We start from the raw sequence: 19609 nt of genomic DNA, 5'->3' as shown, positions 1-19609 counted from the left end.
ATTTATATTATTTTAGAGGTAAATATGAAGTACCACAACAAGCAGAGTAAAAAGACAGAGGGTTTCCCAGAAAACCTACTAGAATTAACTAGAAAAAAGGAAAAGGGAAAAATAAAGATGGGAATTCCATAAGGTTGGTGGAGCCAATTCAACCATCCTGGACATCTGGCTTGTACATCCTGCCATCCTGAAAGGCGGGGAAAATTTTCCATGACATGGCTGTCAAAGCTGTGCTCTGTTACCTGGGGGACCTCTCTTAACAGTTTTAATCTTGCATATCTCCAGGCTTCAGAGTTGCTAACTTAAAAGAACGCTGAGGGAAGACAATAGATGAAGATATAAACTGGTCAGATATGAAAGCTAACATGCGCAGGAGAAGAAGGGGAGAATGACACTGGGCAGTGTCAAGGGAGCCCTGCAGGTGCCCCAGGGTGATGAAAGGGAGGGTGGGAAGTGGACACAGGCAGCTTCTCCTTGATACGTTCCTATGTGATGTTGGTCAACACATTTCAAAGCTTATGCCATACCTTGTTTGTTCGTAAATATATTCTTCAGCTCCCACTGACACACTGCGATACTTCTGAAAAATAAAAACAACAATTAAACATAGTTTCATACAATCAAAATGTAAATACTAACAAAAGTAGAATTATGTTTATTTAAGGACCCCTCAGAAGAAACCATCAGCCATTAAAACTCAAAATCCCTAAAAACTGGAGTGGATCCTACATGGTCCTTACACGAGAATTGACAGAGATAATTCATTTATGTTATGCTTTTAGAGTTCTTCATAACCTAACTGCTACAGGAATATAACTGTAAAACAACTTCTGCCATATTAAACTCCTTGCCTACACATTAATATATTCTAAAACGAGCCTGTAAAAATGTACCCCACCTCAAAGACAAGTAGACTTTCAGATGAAATCATAGTTTTCCTAGAGACTTCACTTTTTGTTTTGTTTTGCTTTATTTAAAAATATGTGTGTGGTCAGCTGTCCTTCAAGGCCTACAATGAATTGCTGACAAAAATTTAGATTGCTATACTGTCTATTTTGATAGAAGTGGTGACGCAGGCTAAGAAAGTATTTTACCTTCATTATAAGATTCTGTTAGAGTGAAACGCACTTTACCAGATGAAGAGACCTACAGTCACTCTTTAAAAAATTAAAACACATCTATCAAAAAAAAAATTGTATCAAGAGGTGGAATTCTGAAAAAAAATGAAATCTTTTTGCATAGACTAAGCAAGGATTTGTACTCTGTCTTCCTAAGCAAATGAGCCCGTTCGTACTCTACTATGTAAGCCCTGCTGCTTCTTCTTGGCTTGTCTTTTGCCTGAAACATGTTTTTGTTGATGTGTTTCTGATTCACTGATGGATCATTACATTTAATCTCCAGGATTTCTTTTCTGATCACCAGTTAGCAATTAAAAGCTATTTTGTTTCCAGAAGTCTCAAGTCAGGCAATTTTGAAAATAGTTTTCAATTTTACCTTATGCACAACTGTGCCACAACAAATATTCAGTCAGATACTAGTTAAGTGCAAAGGTATTATGGACCTGTTAGGAATATTTCCTGAAGGTCAAAAGTCAAGGAGATCCAAGAGCAGCAGAATAGATAAGACTGACAGATAATAGATAATACTTAGATAATACTCTAAGAGATCTAACATCTGAGGGGTATTACAATAAAGATGGTGGCATATTAACATTCCAGCCACTTTTTATGAAGGCTAGAGGTTGATAACGTAAAAAACATTCAATTTACTTACTTCTCAAATATTTTATCTATTCTATAAAGGACTAATAAATTAATCACAGCTAAATAAGAATATTAATGAGATGAGAAAGGTACATTTATGCAATTGTTAAAATTGTATCCGAAGGACAAAGCAAATGATTGACCAGTGTCCACTACCACAGGGATCTAGAAAAACTCAGCACTCCTTCAGCATAACAGAACTAAGTCACTCAATAAACGTTTTGAAACAATACCTAAATACGTATTCATAATGTGTTTAAAAATTGAGCAGGTATCACAGCAAATCTACTGCAGCCAAACCCAGCCATTCTCATAAAGTGAATAGGAAAACTAGTAAGAACAACTGCATTCTTACTTTAAACACTGATTTAACACAAGTTTCGCGTTTGTTATGTTTTGACATCTTACCTTATGTTCTCCCCACACTTGCTTCACACAGCTGTCCCTACACAACAGTCAGAGCACCGTAGGGGCAAAGCACATCCTGGAATTTTGGTAGTTGAGAAAAAATTAAGGGACAGGCTAAGTGTTGAGTGAGGCTGCAGCAGGGTGGGAAAGCTCTTCCCGCTCCCATGCCACATGCACGTGAGCATTTGGGGCTGGAAGGCCACTAACAGTGGCACACATCTCACCTAACAGCTACAGATAGGGACCTAGTTAAAGTTAGTTGTTCACTCTCCCTGTACAGTTAATAGCGGGGGTGAAGATGGAGAGGAGTGAGTGCACCCGGCAAGCCATTCCACCCGCTTTTGGCAATCAGATTTGAACCGCCTCTTTCTCCACAGACTGTGGAAAGTCTAGGTGACAAGTATGGTACCCTGTTATTAACCAGCCATTTTAAAAAACACACAACAAAATATTAACATTGTAACAAAATTATTGTAACATGGAGTTTGGGATACAAAATATTACTATTGCAACAAAAATTACCATAACACGGTAAGTTTGGGATCTGAAGCCAAGGTATAGATGTAAATACCTTTCTTACCTCCAAGTTAAACAAGCTGCACATTTCATAGAATCATAAAATAATAGAATAGTTTGGGTTGGAAGGGACCTTTAAAGCTCATCTAGTCCCCTCCCCCTGCAATGAGCAGGGACATCTTCAACCAGATCAGGTTGCTCAGAGCCCCGTCCAACCTGACCTGGAATGTTTCCAGGGGTGGGGCATCTACCACCTCTCTGGGCAACCAGTGCCAAGGTTTCACCACCCTCACTGGGAAAAACTTCCTTTTTATATCTAGCCGAAATTTACCCTCTTTTAGTTTAAAACCATTACCCCTTGTCCTGTTGCAACAGGTCCTGCTAAAAAGTCTGTCCCCACCTTTCTTATAAGCCCCTTTAAGTACCGGAAGGCTGCAAGAAGGTCTCCTCAGAGCCTTCTCTTCGCCAGGCTGAACAACCCCAACTCTCCCACCCTGTCCTCATAGATGTTCCATCCCTCTGATCATTTTGGTGTCCCTCCTCTGGACCCGCTCCAACAGGTCCACGTCTCTCCTGTGCTGAGGGCTCCAGAGGAGCGCATTTGACAGCACTTTGCACAGCGCGGGCTGACTGCTCGGGCAGCTCTCAGCAGCGCGGCTCAGAACAAACCAGCCTAACGGGATCGCTCAGCTACAGCACCCCAGGGGAAGCTGTGGGTACAGTACCACCAGACTCCCATAAAAAGTCATTCACCAGTAACAATGAAAAATATCTGAAATTATGTGATTTGATAATGCAGAGCCGTGTTTCTAATCCAAGGTTTGATCTTACTGATTTTTCAATGGCAAGCTGGATTTCTTCATTAATTATTCACTTAGTTGACCTAAATGTGTTCTATATCTGACAATGGATTTCACCTCCACACATCCTGATCTGTGATGCTTGTGTGGAGACAATTTACTTTTCTGTAATACATGTACACAAACTCACAGTAAATTTCTTATATATTCAGTCAGACTAACTCAGCCTTAATATAGCTTGCCTTGTACTTTTCTTACATTTACAATTTTATAGAGTTGGAGGACAAAATCCAAGGAGAGTTTTACCACCTAATATCTCCAATTATTTGTAGAGGTACAGTCAAAAATTTACATAATTTCTACCTTTCTACATTTCTGCCTTGTTTGCATTATTCTGCAGCAGGCAAAAGCAGCCAGAGGATCCTCACCATATTAAAGCTGACTTTATAATTACTTTGCCTCAGCATAACAATGTAAAATAGTAATAAGACGGCTCCTTGTCTCCCTTCATTCCTCCACATTCCCCTACATATACATGCACCCGAGTCTTTCCCTGCCTGTTAAACTTCTCCATTCCCCTCTAGTCACCTAATTCTACCAGTTTTCTCACTTGCCCATGTTGCAGACTAGAGCTTAGTGCCACAGACAGCTTCTGAATATATTACTTGGGTTTATCTAGCAGCAGAAGTTGACAGTGCTCATTTGCACTTTCAGGAGAACATTAGGAATTTCCCAGTTACAAAGTGGCTGCTATTTCTTACTGTTATGAATAGGTCTGAAGGCAGATCTCGTTAACAGATAACACATCTTCTTTCAGAATGGCAACTATCCTCTACTTGACACAATATCCCAGAAGACAAAAGATCTATTATTCTCAGTTTCCAATAAACAACTTTAAAACTGTCTTCTGAAACACCTCATGATTGCTCCCCTATAATCAGAGCACAGACTGACAGGAACATGGCAAGAAGCAGAGATTAATTTGTTGAAACAAGAATCACTGCTTTTCTAATGGCTCCTGTGGGTAGCTCAAACCTTCTTATCTTGTTTATAGCTTTTTATTGAGTTCTTAGATGCTAATTTGAGGTGAAAAACTTACTTCTGTTCCTCCATCTTTGAAGGTGTCGCTGTACGTACTGTCAGGCGTACTGCGCTGGTCGTCCTTGAGATAATTTGTGTGGGGAGCAATGTTGGACACTTCATATGGTTCAAAGATAACACCTCGGTGCTCCTCATTTTCTCCTCTTGCATAGTGTGCTTGTGGGGTCATAAAAACAGGGGTGAATTCCTCTGCTTTAACCACAGTCACTCCAGTCCCCGTGATGGGCGTCGAGCTCCCAGACACATTTGTGTTGTATTCCCTTTTGGAGGACTCCAAAGGATCTTGGTTCAAGGAAAGGTTAACCGGCACTGTCTTCAGGACTTGCACGCGGTTCTCTCCCCCACTTAAATTACTCTGAGCTTCCGTGGTATTAAGACAATTTCTGTGAGACAAAACCAAAAAATGTTATGAACTGTCCTAATAGAGTAAATCTCCTCCTTAAATAGCTTAATGTTCTTAGACGGCAAGGAAGGAGATCTTTCAATTCTGATTAGGCATTGCCATAAGAAATACTAGGGAAAAGACATCATGAGGCAAGCAGAGGGGTCCAGAACTCTTTAACAGCTAGGTAAAGATAATACTTTTCATTTGATCCATAATCATTATGACTTGTTATAATAAATTCTGGAAATCCAGGGTGGCTTTTGCCTTGGCTTATAATTTGGATGCAAAATCAATCCACCAGTGCAACAGCCTTTAAGCACAAAATAAGCTTAAAGAGTAAGGTGAGGTATGGGTTACTCACAGTAGCAATTTGCATGTGAAATAGGCAGAATATCAACAGCAAAATTCATACGCTGATGCATGCTTTCAGGCTTTTGACAGGCCACTGCTGTCTGTGTAATTCTGGTACCAATGCTCTTCTGAAAGAGCAAGGCCAGGAATCCCATTCTATCAGAGTAGACCAGTAACTACAGCGGCTGCAAGGTAACCTCCAGCAGCATTCCCACATCTAACTGCGGTTGCTGTTGAAAGCAATCTGATTGCTGATAGTAGCTGCACTGACATAAAATTGTTAACTCGTAAAACTTTTAGTAGGTGTAACACACTGCTTTGTTTTCAGCCCAGGAGATATGTTCTGACATTACAGTTCCTCTCTCTCAGCTTTCCACCGAAGGCCAGTTTTGTCAATCACACTCAACTTAGGAATTTCTCTGGCATGCACAGAAGAAAAACTGTCCCTCAAAAGAAGTTTCATATTCTATTTTGAAACAGTGATTTTACACTATTACCTATTTGAACTTTCACCTTACACAGCTAGTGGAGACCATCTAAGGCTATCCTGAATTAGATATGTTGAAATAAACCTTATGTAGCTCCTCTCCACTATAGTTTTACACAAGGATACCTTCTTAGATGTAAAAACTTAGTTCTTCCTACACAAATATACACTCTCTCTTGTCCACAAGTCTCAATAAAGGCAGGAGTCAGCTTCCTCTGACTCTTGAAGTCACTTTTAGCCTACAGAGGATGGTTAAAATCTGAGAGGAGTGAGAAAAACATTTTGACTGAATGATTTTAAGAGAGTTACTTTATTTGCTTCTGGGCAGATCCTGAATTAAATAAAACTGTATAAATCAGGTTACTGAGGCCAAACTACTCATTTTTTGCTCCAAAAGAAGAAAATTTAAAGAAAAGTAGCCAATATACAACTGTCAATATAATCTGATTTTACTAATCTGAGCAGCAGCAAAACAACAAAACGAAACACAAACACATCATGAAACTTTCTGCTACTTTGCAAATTCCATGTTTAATAATACTGTTTAATTTTTCTAATAAACTAAAAGGAGTAAAGTTTGCACCCCAAAACAGTCTTCATTCTTTTATCCTTTGGAAGAAAACCATAAACCCTCAGGCTATTATCATTCCTTCAGTTCACAACTGATCAACACTGTTAGTAGCTGGGTGTATGATTTTGAATAATACTGTACCTTTTATCTTGGTCTTCTTGATTATCACTCACTTTGTTAACAGACAACAGCCTTTTATCTCTGGGAACCTGAGAACAACACCAGGCATGGGGTCAGGTAAATGCAACTGTCAGGTATTTGCAGCTTCAGACTGCTCTACTGCAACAACTAGAAAAATGTAACCGTATCAGTGTTGTCTAGCTCACAGATGCCAGGAGCTGTTTTTCTTTGGGAGACTGACTGTGAACATAAAGATAGTTTCCAAAGGGAAAAAAATGTAGGGATTGTTTCCTTTTCTCATTCTTGGGCACACAAATCTGGAGCAAAGCACTCTTCTATATGTCCTTATCTTTGGAACATCAAGCTAGATCAAGCTATCTCAAAATAAAAGCTTATATTTCCACACACATAATAAAAGATGAGAAAGAAGACATGATGCTTTGATGAGCATTGCACAGAAACCCTTTTGGATCAGAGGAAAAAAGGGTTTCACTTAAACCACAAGCACCAGCTAAGTCCTCCAGTCACAGAGCAGTCTGGAGGGTGCAGGACCCGTACCCAGGGAAAGCTTGTGGATCCTTCCCTTTCCTAGCATAGGGACAGGTTGGGACGTGCTTGCATGTCATCAGAGAACACCAACTTCTGCTTTGCTGAGTGCATCAACAGCCATGAGAAGTAAAAATCCAGTCAAATCTGGCGCCTCGATAGACTCAAAATTGACACCAAAAGTGACTTAAAAGATTTGTCTTCCCACATACCAGTTTCCTGACACCAGCACAGATATGAAATCACCAAGGGCAAAGCTGCTGCCATGACCATATTTTTCCTTTCTTGCTGAAGCAGCAAATTGGGAGCTAAAACTTCTAATCTATCTTTTACAAAAGAAGGTATATCTACTCCATCACAGCAGTTAACTCGGGATTAAAAAGCAAGAATAGACCTAAGAATGGGCTACAACTCTGCCTTTTATCTTTAAATACTTTAAAGAAGTATCAGGAAAATATCTGAATTTAGAGGAAAAACAATACTACAGTGCACTATAGTAGCCAAGGTTAACATCAGGTATATCTGCACGACAGCAGCAGAGTCAGAGAGCACTAGCCAGAGCCCTTCCTTCTCTCAGTGACATCCTCTCTCCCTATTAAGCATCCTGTTGGTTAAAAGAACTCATTCATAAATTTTAGAAGTGCGTTCCAAGTCACAGCTTGCTCATGTTGATTCCCCTGTTAAAATCATGTATTCATCCTTGAAGAAGTGTCTACATTTAGGTAAATACCACTACAAGAAAAAGGAAAAAGGGAAAATAAAAAATTAAGTTCAAATAATTCCTATTGACTGGGAAAAGTACTTCAAAAAAATTACCCAGCATGTCAGAACAAATGAGCCAGCCAGATGATAAATAAGGGCTATTCAAGAGAGTCTTGTGCACTGGAAGTCCTCCTCTACACTTCCACATTACAACACAGAGGTTTAAGTTAGGTTTTAAGTTCCTGTTTGAGAGCACCTACAAAAGTTATCCTTTTCTCTCAGTTCAAGACAGAAGTAGTTATGATTGAATGTGCTGGAAATGGCTTTGAGATTAACACAGCTTATCCCACCTGAACCCCAAGTATTTTAAAACTGCCTGGAACAAGGAACCGACATGTCTCTTAGAACATAGTTTTGAGAAGGAAAAGGTCTGTTCCCTGTTTTTACTTAAAAAATACAGCAGATTAATGAACTGCTACGTCGAAAGGCATTACTAAGACAGAAGCCAACACTCTAGATTCTCATACACATCCTGAATTTTACAGATCCGCATTAACTTCACAGACTCTGGCACTGTGGTGACTGTCAAGTAGAGAAAAGGACCTTTCTTCTTTCTCATTGGGAAAAGCTTTTCTTTACTGACAACACCACACAAAAGCAAGGAACAATTCTTGAAATATAATCAGTAAAAAAATTAAAACAATATTTAACCATAAGTTTAGTATTTGGCAACTTTCCTATAAGCCCTTCTCATGAACACTCAATGATTGTAGTAGAGGCCAAAAAGAGCAGTCCATTCTCTAAGGGCGTTTATACTAATAAATACTAAAAGCAATGGTTTCTAATTTTAAATTTCCATTCCTGCTACTTCTTCATGAATTACAAGAGGAGCTGGTATTGTTCTACTGGCTTTCACAGAAGAACATCCGTCTGATGCAGGCATAAGTGGCTTCATCAGGAGTACTGAGATAGTTTAACAATTTCATACTTCAGTGCTTGGTAGGCAACACTGATTCCATTTGCAGAGTACAAAGGGGTCAGCCTGGGTTTCAGAGTGAAATTTCTGCATTAGAGAGAGATGCACCCTGTAGGACTCTCCTCTGATTTCAGCAGAAATCTCGACCATAGCTCTACTTAAACACTATGAAATATACGAAAAAGTAAGGTGGTATCAAAATGGTAGGTAAAGCCCTGGGCTTAGAACCTGACATAAACTGAAACTGTGTGTCAGTACTTCCCCTGTAACCTGACTTAGATCTCTGTCTCTGTGTCCAGCTCCATTTCTGTCCTCCACCTTTCTATTTAGACTGCAAACTTCCAGTGCAAGAGCTAGACCTCACTGTATGTTTGTATACAGCCTACTGCAATCATTAGGCAAATAAAAACAACATGGGAAACTGTCAGATGAGAGATACTCCAGTTAAAGAGCAAACTAAAACATGTGTGGAATGAAACAGAAAAGCAGACAAACCTACAGATGGACAAGGCCTCCTCTTTTCCACTTTTTGAAGAATACTGCAAGTATCCAAGCAGAAATAAAAAGGGGGCTTATTCATCCAAGGCTCTTGCAAGGGAAGAGGAAGAATGCAACGCTCAAAAAAAAATCACGGTTGAAAATTTAATATGGGAATACTGATTTTGTGTTTTCTCTCCAGAACTAAATACATCAAAACAGACTCAGACAGCCTTCCTAAAATGGGAAGGGTGCTTGATGCAAGTATCAGAGAGAAAACAAGTAGTAGTGACTTCTGTTTTTGAGAACTGGCTCTTTTGATGCCTCTTAGAGTGGTCCCCTGCTAGTGCAGCAGGGAGGAATAATGATGGAGTTACCTACTTTATAATAGTCATACAATAGGCCAAGAGCAGCAGCACTGTCCTCATCACCATTTATGCTCATCATAGCCTTGGTAGCTGCTGTTAGGGGATTCTCCAAATATGACTTCCAGGCTTCATCTTCGCTGGTGTAGGCTCGTCTGGTGTTGAATGAAGTGTCATTTGGCACTAAGGCCACAAGTCGCTTGTTACTGCATAGACAGGAAGAATAAAATTGTGATCCAGAAGGGATTACTTTATTCACAAGGCATGTTAAAGAACATCACATAGCTCAATGAAAGTGATAGGATTACATTAAGCAAGCATCTCTGTATTAAACTTGGTGACATAAATATTTATCAGTCTTAGGTGCCTGCAGTACCTAACCAAAAAAAAATTAAATGTGTGCAGATCTTGTGATAATAATTCAAATGTATTTTTACTAATATACAGACAAAACTATTAAAATATTTTAAAACTATTTGGAAAAAAAGGAAGTAACAATATAAGCACATTTTGCCCCAGTATTTTTGCTAGATGTACACTTGATTAAGGAAAAATACATTTAACTGAAATCAGTTACAATAAGAAGACATGAATTTAAAAAATGTATCTAATACTAATGTAGTGTTCACCTAAACCAAGTATAGTTCAGTATTTAATAACTGGGTACACCTTATAATTGAGTTATTCTCTGCTTTTGGAGTGCAATTTGTCTGTAATTTCAGAGAGGTTTTCTGTAACAGTACATGAGCTCCAGTGGACGGAGCAGAAGTCGTCAACATATTTGGTCTCAATTCACACTTTATCACTCACCACATCTCGTTACAGACCCATGGCAATACACACAAGACCATTAGTAAGTGGGATTTGCAGCAGAGCAGTTTCCTCCAGCCTGAAAGTGGTCCAAACTGACCAGTGCCTGCATATATCATGAGAAGCTGCTGCACCACAGCTATAGCTGAAATTTCCAGTATAATGGAAACATAAATGAAGATAATAGTACCTGCTTTTGCAAAATGTTCAACAAACTTATTGATAAGAGCTATGAAAAAAAAAAGTTGCATTCCTATTACACAAGATAGTAGGCAAAAAGATTACGCAGGGAAATAATGGACCGAGGGGTGTGCTGCTTAGTGCGTGTTGCAAGAGCACTGTCAAGAATTGTGGCTCAAGTTACAAGGATCACGACGAAACTTTTAACATATTACACCTTACAAATTTGAAAACTGCAAAGGCAGCAGAATAACTGAATATATTGACTTAACGGGCAAAACTAGTAGTTATTCCCAGTGACCTTCATAAAACATTTCTTGCTATCTTCTACATAAAAACTGTTCGTTATTCAGCCTCCTCTTTTTGCCATCCCCTACCTGCAGCGGTGCCAGCTCCACAGACCTAACCCAACCAACTTCTGCTGTCGCACACAGAGTGGCATTCAAATGCTGCGCAATCGAGCCTTTTATTTGATTTCAGAAGCAGGATTTGATAAAGGCACAATTGAACCCACGCAGTAAATGCTCTGCGATGCCAGGAGCGTGTCCTGCCGGGCCCCCAAGCCACGGTGACCACCAGGCTGGGCCTTCACCCGGGGCTTTGCCGCTGCCCAAGCACAACCTGCGAAGTGCGTGCTCCAGTGTTTAAGGAAGAGGAGGGGGATGGTGGAGATTATCATCTCTATGGTACGCAGCACTGTTTACAAGTTTCTTTATTTAATGAAAAACAAAATAATCCATCTGGTACATAGAGCACAGTTTTATGAGCTCTGTGGGGGAAGAGAGCGTTTCGTAGCTTTGTATCACAACATAGAGCCAACAATTACAGTTCAGATTATATTTTCCTTTCAGCTAAAATATCTGGATTTTTAGAAGCTTCCTTTCTTTTCCAAGGGCCTTTCCTTCTGCCTGGCCTTTTGCTGTCTCTTCTAAAGTTTTGTGTCCTTCTTGTTACCCACATACACATTTGTGTCGTTACAGGTTTGCTTCAGCAAGCAAAGCTGAAGCATAAATTAGGAGCCCAAGGAAAGACAGAGAGAACTGCTAGGTCTGCTTGCCTTTTCAATACCTTATTGTTAGCGACTCAAATCAGATTTGCAACAGCCCCGTTGTTTGTGCCAGAGGTAGCTGGGGGCCTGTTCCCGCTCTGGAGTAGCCAATTCTCCCTGGCTCAGAGGCAATTACTCCAGGCAAGGATTCTCCTTTCCTCAACAAAGCTCCCCTTCAGCTAAACCCGGGCTGTTTCACCACATGGGCGGCTGCCCATTGCAACGCACAAAATACTGCTTGCTCTCCTTCCTGTAGCAATCTTCCCTTACAATCAATAACTGCCTTTTGTTACTCGGAGCACTCAGAGCCGTGCGATAGTCGTAACTGATTTATGAGCACTACAGGCAGACTGCAAGATGCCCTTTAAAAACACACCTTTTAAGAGCTGGGCCGTGCTTGTCTGCAGAAATGCTGGAAGGGAGGAGTCAATCTCTGCTGCTCTAACTTAGTCAAGACAATCTTAAAGCAATGAAGAGAGTGCTGTCCCTCAGAGGTGCTGTCTACGATTGTGTTGGGGAGAAGCTAAGTAAAGGGGATAAATGCTCTAGGAACAGCCACTCAGTACGTGAACAGCTGGGATGACTGGAAAGGCACTGGTGCACAGACCTAGAGCCTCCCCAACATCTCCCCAGAGCACGTTTTCTCTAAAACCCAGGTTTTCACAATTAAAAACTAAATATCCATCTCCTCTGGCTTGAGAGATGGTCTGCAGCATAATCAACCGACACACTCATTGTGTTTACTCTGCAAACAGACTGAAACAATAGCACTAAGAAAAATAAAAAACTTCCTCATCACCCCCATCCCTGTAATCAGCTCTGTGGGAGGTTAATGGTCAGACCTAATTATCATGATTTAACATGGTCAATCATTTCAAAGATTATATCCAAAGCAGTCAGCCAAAACAACTGCGCTCACTTTAAGAAAACTTCTCTATTAATTAAGGTCGTTTGGATGGGAGGGAGGGTTTCTCTTAAGAAATGAGACTCACATGTACCCACGCATTCCCTTTCCTTTTCCACAACTGCTGACCCTCCTGGACAACTTCAGCCAAATGTGACGGGGGGTAGCAAAGTCCCCCATAACCAGAGGAGGTAAATACTTAATATTTTAATATATGCCAAGGAAACCCAATCTCCTGAGCAAGGCTCTGCACAGGTAAGCTCCCTTGGTCCCGACAGGCACCCTTCCATGCTGGGGCACCCCCAGCTGTTCCAGCTGTGTAACTGATGGCAGCAGGCAGCTGCTTGGAGGAGAGTGACTCTGGTGGCACCTGGACCATGAGGAAGACAAAGCAGGACACCTACGAGAAACCTAACAGCGTTCCCACTGGAGAGAACTGCTCTGAACGCCCCCCCACCTGTGAGAAAAGTCAGTCGGAGCCTGCAATTAGCAACACATCTACAAGTCTTATCAAAAGCTGCAAACCCATCAGTGACCACATTCACAGAGAACCACTCACTTAAGGAAGATGGGTCAAGAATGTACATGGAAGACTCCCATCCAACCTGGCCAACAGTATCAACAAATATCTGCTGCAGTCCCAGGCACATCTTCTAAAATAGCCTGTCAAGGAGCAGAGAACAAGCCCAACCCAGACCGTGCCCATTCCTCAGTCGAGCTAGCCCACCGCCCCTCTCCGTGGCAGTCGGGATGTGAGCTAATCAGAACACAGATGGGGGAACATGCCTGTACAAGCTGAAAGCACACCATTATTTTACCACGGAGATACAGCTTAACACTTGAGGATATTTTGTGCCTGAAAAAGCGCATGTTTCCTTTCAAGCTATCAGTTGAGCTTCTAACAAAGGCAAAATGTTTCAGCTCTTTTATGTTAAACAGTAAGTAGGTGGTTATGTATCTTAATTTATAGGTGTGTGAGGATGAAAGGTATTTTCAGTGGAATAGTCTATCTTAGGAGCTGAATTGCCTTGACACTTGAGTGTTTATGTCAAGAGTAAACTTCAGATGGCCTTTATTTTGCAAAAGCTTGGTTTTCCCCCAACTGTTCAGTAGAGATTTTCTTGTTTGTACCATCTTACATTACTTGTGTGCTTTCTACATATGCCTTCCAGATTTAAACCAGTTGTGGTGATTTCTGCATTTGGTAAACTGCTATTTTTGAATTTATTTAAAATGAAGATTATGGAATTTTATAAAACCCTAAACAAGTGCAGTGCATAGAGATGTCAAAAATTGTGCTCACTTCATTTCAGTTACTGTAGTACAACAATGTAAGTTGGAGAGGTACATTATTGTACTTAATGGCAATAAATTAGCCGAATGGAAAGGCTGGCCTTTCAAGCCCTTCTTCAGATTAGAGATAATGAACTTTCAACAGCCAGCACTTGGGGCTATAAAATCCTACTACAGGCAAATTCTCACCCAGCTTCATGCAATTTGTGCATTGGCTTACACAGAATCAGAAATGCGCATTAACACATTCATGAACAATGGTGAAAGGCGGCAGCTTTGTGATCAGAGCTTGCTTTTTATTCAGAAACAAGATGTCCTGCCTGCCCGTCTCTCAGCCGATTTTGATGCTTGAGAGCTTTCTGTTGAATTTGCAAAGTTCACGCAGCCCTCAACTTCTCTGCTAAATTTGTCACTGAATATAAAGCAGACTGATAAAGCCATGCTCTATCTAAAGTACAGCATCTCCTCCACCATATGCTCAGCATTACATCCTGATCCAGCTGGTGCTAGTGGGGAAGAAAGTCTTGTCCTGCCTGACCCCTAACTTTTGCCTAGCCCAGGAAATACACCCCTGAAATCCAAAGCAGGCTGTTCAAAGTGCCACGGTGGACACCCAGCCCAGGCATTTCCTGGGTTTGTTTTTTAAATTGCTTTTTAGGACATTGCATTTGTTCTTTCAACAAACTTTAAACAAAATAATTGTAAAAGTCAAGCTGCTCCATGCATATCCCTGCAGATTTCTTTGCCCCCTGATAATGCATTAGGACTTCCCCCTCCCTGCAAAGCCTAGGTGCCAGATAGGAACACAGTAAGCAAAGTGTGTGGGGCAGCAGAATGGGAAGAATCCTCATTCCCAGATTTCAGCCCAGGCCTGAGCCTGCCTGTTCTTACGCCTGTGAGACAACTGTGCCAAGCACTTCTGCACACAGCCTCTGCAAACTGTCCCTTCAGGAGAGGAGACGGGAGGCTTTGGTCCATACAGCTGTCATAAAGCACACAGAAGTTTTAGCACCAGTAAAATAATTGGAAAAGTCAAGACAGACTCGTGTCATCCTGGCTCCCAGCCCAGCTCATCAAGGTCATGGGATATTTATCATAAGCTCCTTTTTAGTTGGATGACAAGAAGGTGCACAGGGCAACTGTCTCCAATTCGGAAACCCTGGAAGAAACACTAATTCTAAAAGGAGATACTAGCCAAAGGGACCATTTCTGTGTTGCATGCAGACAGGCGCCACACACCACATCATACCCTGGGTTTATGATCCCTTAATTGTCCAGATCAGAGACCTGGCTGAAGCATGCTGTGACTCAGTGTGCTATGGGGAGAGCACCTGCCTGCTTAGTCTTTCCTCCAGTGCAAAGGAGAAATGGGGAACTTCAAGAACACCTGCATTTCATTTGGTATGACAGGAAGTATACAGGAGCACGCTCCAGCCACATCCAAGAGCTGGAAAAAGAGCTGAAGCTCACACTTCAGTTTTGACATAGCTAAGGAGGGCAGAGTGTGATCATTTACAAGCATTTCAGTAGCTCTAAAGCCCTTCATGGGTTTACTTAACACAAATCTCAGTTCTACTATAAGGCTACTATAAAACAGATTTAGAACAGATGTTCATTATAATTTGTCTTACAATGAATGTACATATATACAAATTCACAGGCACAAATTGAACTACTATGACCATTTAAAAAGCAGCTAAGGACAGAAGATGCATAAGTTAACAAACTTTAGATTCCAGATCATAAATTTCTGTCCGTGCTTATACAAAGAAGTATAAATCAAAGCTAGCCCTAGCGCTTAAAAGGATTTGTTTTAAAGATTCTAATGTTAGCCCAAATTTACTACCCTCAGCATACTCCTTTGCCTAGACATCAAGTTACCAAAAAAAAAAAAAAAACAAAAAACACACAAACCCCAAAAAACACAACACGGGTGACTCACTGCAAGTTTTGATTTATTTTGTTTAAAAAAAGTTTAGACTCCTCAGGATTTCTTGCCAAAAGTATAATTAAAAAGTCAGCAACACTGTTGTTTCAATTAGATAATAGTGTTCTGTTAAAACTACAAAGGAGCATAAACGTTTAACGAACAGGAAAATTATGGCCCATGTGTTGGTATTTCGTCTTTCATAGCTGACAATCACATCATTCCCAGAAGCACGAACAGGTCTCCAAAATGCACTTAGCGCAATCCAGTGAGCATATAAATATACAAATGACTCGAGAGTGAAGGAAAATCAAAGCCTTTAGACCACCAGGAAACTAGAATATGCCCTCTGGCCCAGCCAGCAGTCCATACTAAGGAAAAAACTCCCATTAAAGAGGCTGAGTAATTTTGCCTACTAATGAATGCAGGTTTGGGACTCTTGCAATTTTGGGACAATTATTATTTTTGAGCACAAGACAAATCTGAACAAGATTACACATGTTAAATGATTAAAAGAAATTATTTTACCTTTACAAAACACTCTGAGAGGAAGTAAAATAATATATTGAGAGCAGAAACAGTAAATGGCAAAACAGACTAGTTTAACAATTAGATGCCTACTAGAAGCTTTATTTGTTTTTACTCAGAACCAAAATAGCTTGAGCATGTAATAGTGATTAAAAAAGATTAAAACAAATAGGTGATTCATTAACATTGACAAAAAATTAAGTATGTCAAAATGGAAGTACAAAAAAGAAACCTGACACAAGTATTAAATACATACAGTAAATGCCTACTGAGGACTAGTTCAAGTAGGCAATTACTCACCCTGAGACACACTTTTTATACCTATGATTTTAGAGACTTTTTTCATTTCACTTTTATTAGTGTTATTAGTGCACTAAGTAGTCTGTTGCTTTTTTTTTAAACCAAGCAGAAAAGAGCCTCAAAAAAAGGCAAGTTTCAGCATATTTGTAAAAAAACCCTGACATCTCAAAAAATGAGGATACTCTGGAGCTCACAACATTGCTGCAGTAGCTAATAGTTGATCAGAATTAGCAATTACTTGGCAGCTTTTCACCAGGCCATGCTCTGTTTTGCTAAGAAGTGTACTTCCAGTGTGCATAGAACACAAGGTTGTTTTAGCTGACTTGAAGCTGCCAGCAGTAGGCTTTAAAATTAAAAACAGGTCATGACAAGGCTTCCCAAACCTGCTGCAGTTTAACCTGACCCTTGGCCCTCTGGCCCTTGTTCATTCATTGCTTCCACAGAGTTAATGGAAATGGAATAGTTACTGCACTGATAGCACTGATTGCTTTTTTTCAGAATATGAAATCTTTTACATAGTCAGAAGGAAAACACGAATTCAGCAGCTCAGCAATCCTGGGAGTCAAGATTTCCCATAAATATTTTTTAAAAGCACACAAAACCAAAAATATACTTTACAGAACAACTAAAATACAGAAGATGTCATTATCTCCCACTATTAGGAAAATTCACAAATCTACAAATATACATAATCTTTGAGGTTGGAGACATATTCTCAAGCTACAGGTATGTTGCAATATTTGACTTCTCCACAGTTCACAGGCACTTAATATAGTTTCCTTGGTTAAATATTTCATAAGCAACAGTTCTCCTCTTTATGGCGTTAGTACTATTGAAGAATAGGACAGTGTCCTGGTATAACTAGGATGTCTGAAATAATTACTTATCTTCTTTTAATTAGCTACTACTGTCCCAATCACTGATTAAAAAGCTAATGAAGATTCATCCCAGGATGAATTCCTAGATCAGCATTTGAAAGTGCTAGTGTGTGTGTGCATGCGTACAAAAAGGGCAGCTTAACTGGCTGCTCGATAATCATAGGAAAAAAAATATTTGAGGTAGCCATCAATGGTCTGCACTGGATTAATATTTGTGAAAATATTTGACAATAAATGTCAACCGGTGTAATATCATTTCCCCTTCAGATGTCCCTGCCAGAACGAGAATGATAGTGTCCCTGCCGACCCTTCCCACAGGGAAGAGGTTATTCGATCATACAATCAAGTAAGTGACCTGGGAAAATCCCCTCCCTCCTGTTCTGCTTTGATCTTCAGTCTGGTCTCAGACTTCAGCACCAGAGAGACAGCACTGTTAACAGCAAGGCATAACCATTTGATACCCTTACTCCTCTCAGTTAAGCTTATGATTGCAAGTTCTATGAGGTTCTCCACACCGATTCTCCACCTTCCTTCCACAGAGATGGTTTTCTGGGGAACATCCATGACAGTATGTCTGACATTTGAAAAGTGCAAGCACTAAACACCTCCAGTTCCTGTTTCTCCATTCGTTTCTGGATGAGTAACACTGAAAAATTCATCTCAATGGATGATGACCTACCCAGACACTCAGCACTGGGAGAAAAAAAAAATTTACTAGTCTGTGACCTAATTGCCACTCAACATCTTCTGATGGGAAATGTTTGGCTCTCAAAGAAAAAATTAAGAACAATTCACAGAATCACATTGTAAACCACAAATGTCCTTTGTTGTTATAGTACTAGATGCTTAAGTGAAATATTATGAAGGCAGCATCTACATTTACACACTGAGAAGAAACAGGAAACCAGGGCAAAATTACTCTGTGAAGAGTCCAAGATCAACTTCTGCCACAGACACTACCAAGTAGCAAGTTGGATGTGAACATGCCTCCACAGGAGCAGGTTTGAACCCATTCCCACCTCCAGGCTTGCTCTCCCCTCAGTTATTTACCCACAAGCACATGCTCAGCTGCAGACCCAGGCTGCCCCAAGTTCTCCTTAATGTGGTCAGTCTGAGCATGCCCCAGCCCTGTCTACCTGGTGTCCAAGTAGCTCTTGTGTATACTGGGGGTGTTGGGAGCCTGACCAGCAGTCACGCGGCCAGCTGGCTAGCAAGAGAGCCGCAGCGACCAGCACACTTGGGCCTGCTACCAAGTCTGCTCTTTGTGCAACTGCAGTCCCAGCCTACACAGGATTCATGACCACACAACACCAGGAGCGGCTGGGACACAACTGTAGCATTTACCAGGCAGATCCCAAGTGGTTGTACCATTGCTGCTCCTCATTCACAGGAGTACCAGCAATCTCTCACAAGTATTGAGGTCACCAATCAGGTTCACTAATGCACTAGAGCCATTAATACAGAGTTCTGCAGTAATAATTTCTTTTCTGTATACTACAGTAAAAACAACTTTTCAGCCTATAAATGCAAAAGTGAACCCTGGAATCATCTTTACATCCTGTGAAGGGGATGCTGCCTCCTCCTTGTCCTATGCCCATGGCCTCCATTCAATGCCCAAGGTCCCCTCGTGATGGCTCTGGCAATTAGATGGTTAACAGAAACAGCTGCATGGACCTCCAAAATGTTCATAGAGAGGTAGGGACACACATTTCCTTCTGCAGAAGTTCCAGTTTGAGCAGTTCTGCCTTTAAGACCTGCATTTGCTTGTACCCTCTCCGCACATGAAGAACCCGGATAGATATATGAAAAATGAATGTTAAAAGTAACCTCCAAGAGGAGATCAGGCTACTCTCAACCCAACACTCCCCTGAGCCAGTTCTCTAGCTGCACAAACAACTCTACTGACACAGCTGAGATCGTGGAGTGGAATGGAGACAGGAACAAGTGGCCACAACCTGCTTAAGTCAGTACCACCTCTGAAACATGCATGTGAAATTATGCCTTATCTCTTCTGACTGATAGGAGTTTGTGGGAGCAAGCAGACAAGACCCAGCTTAGGCACAAAGACTAAAGGGAAAGACAGGGTGATATGCACACTATCTTAAGGATAATCTCCCCAGTTAGCATTAGAATCAAACTGGCTTGTTCTTTAGCATTTTCACCTGACTGTCCA

General features: G+C 40.8%; 1 protein-coding gene across 1 annotated transcript in view; it reads right to left on the bottom strand.

Moving 5' to 3' along the window:
- Positions 1–10383, bottom strand: part of GRHL2 (grainyhead-like 2 (Drosophila)) — a 53133-nt gene extending 42750 nt beyond the window's left edge. The window contains exons 1-5 of the mRNA XM_010290891.1: positions 10379–10383; positions 9585–9774; positions 6524–6591; positions 4587–4971; positions 528–580 (exon numbers count right to left, since the gene is read on the bottom strand). Of these exons, the coding sequence (XP_010289193.1) occupies positions 528–580; positions 4587–4971; positions 6524–6591; positions 9585–9774; positions 10379–10383 (701 nt within the window). The remainder of the gene's footprint in view (positions 1–527; positions 581–4586; positions 4972–6523; positions 6592–9584; positions 9775–10378) is intronic.
- Between the last annotated feature and the right edge of the window lie 9226 nt (positions 10384–19609).

Source organism: Phaethon lepturus, unplaced genomic scaffold (genome assembly GCF_000687285.1).
Source record: "Phaethon lepturus isolate BGI_N335 unplaced genomic scaffold, ASM68728v1 scaffold18507, whole genome shotgun sequence".
NCBI lineage: Eukaryota > Metazoa > Chordata > Aves > Phaethontiformes > Phaethontidae > Phaethon > Phaethon lepturus.
This window is presented reverse-complemented; position numbering and strand designations above follow the sequence as displayed.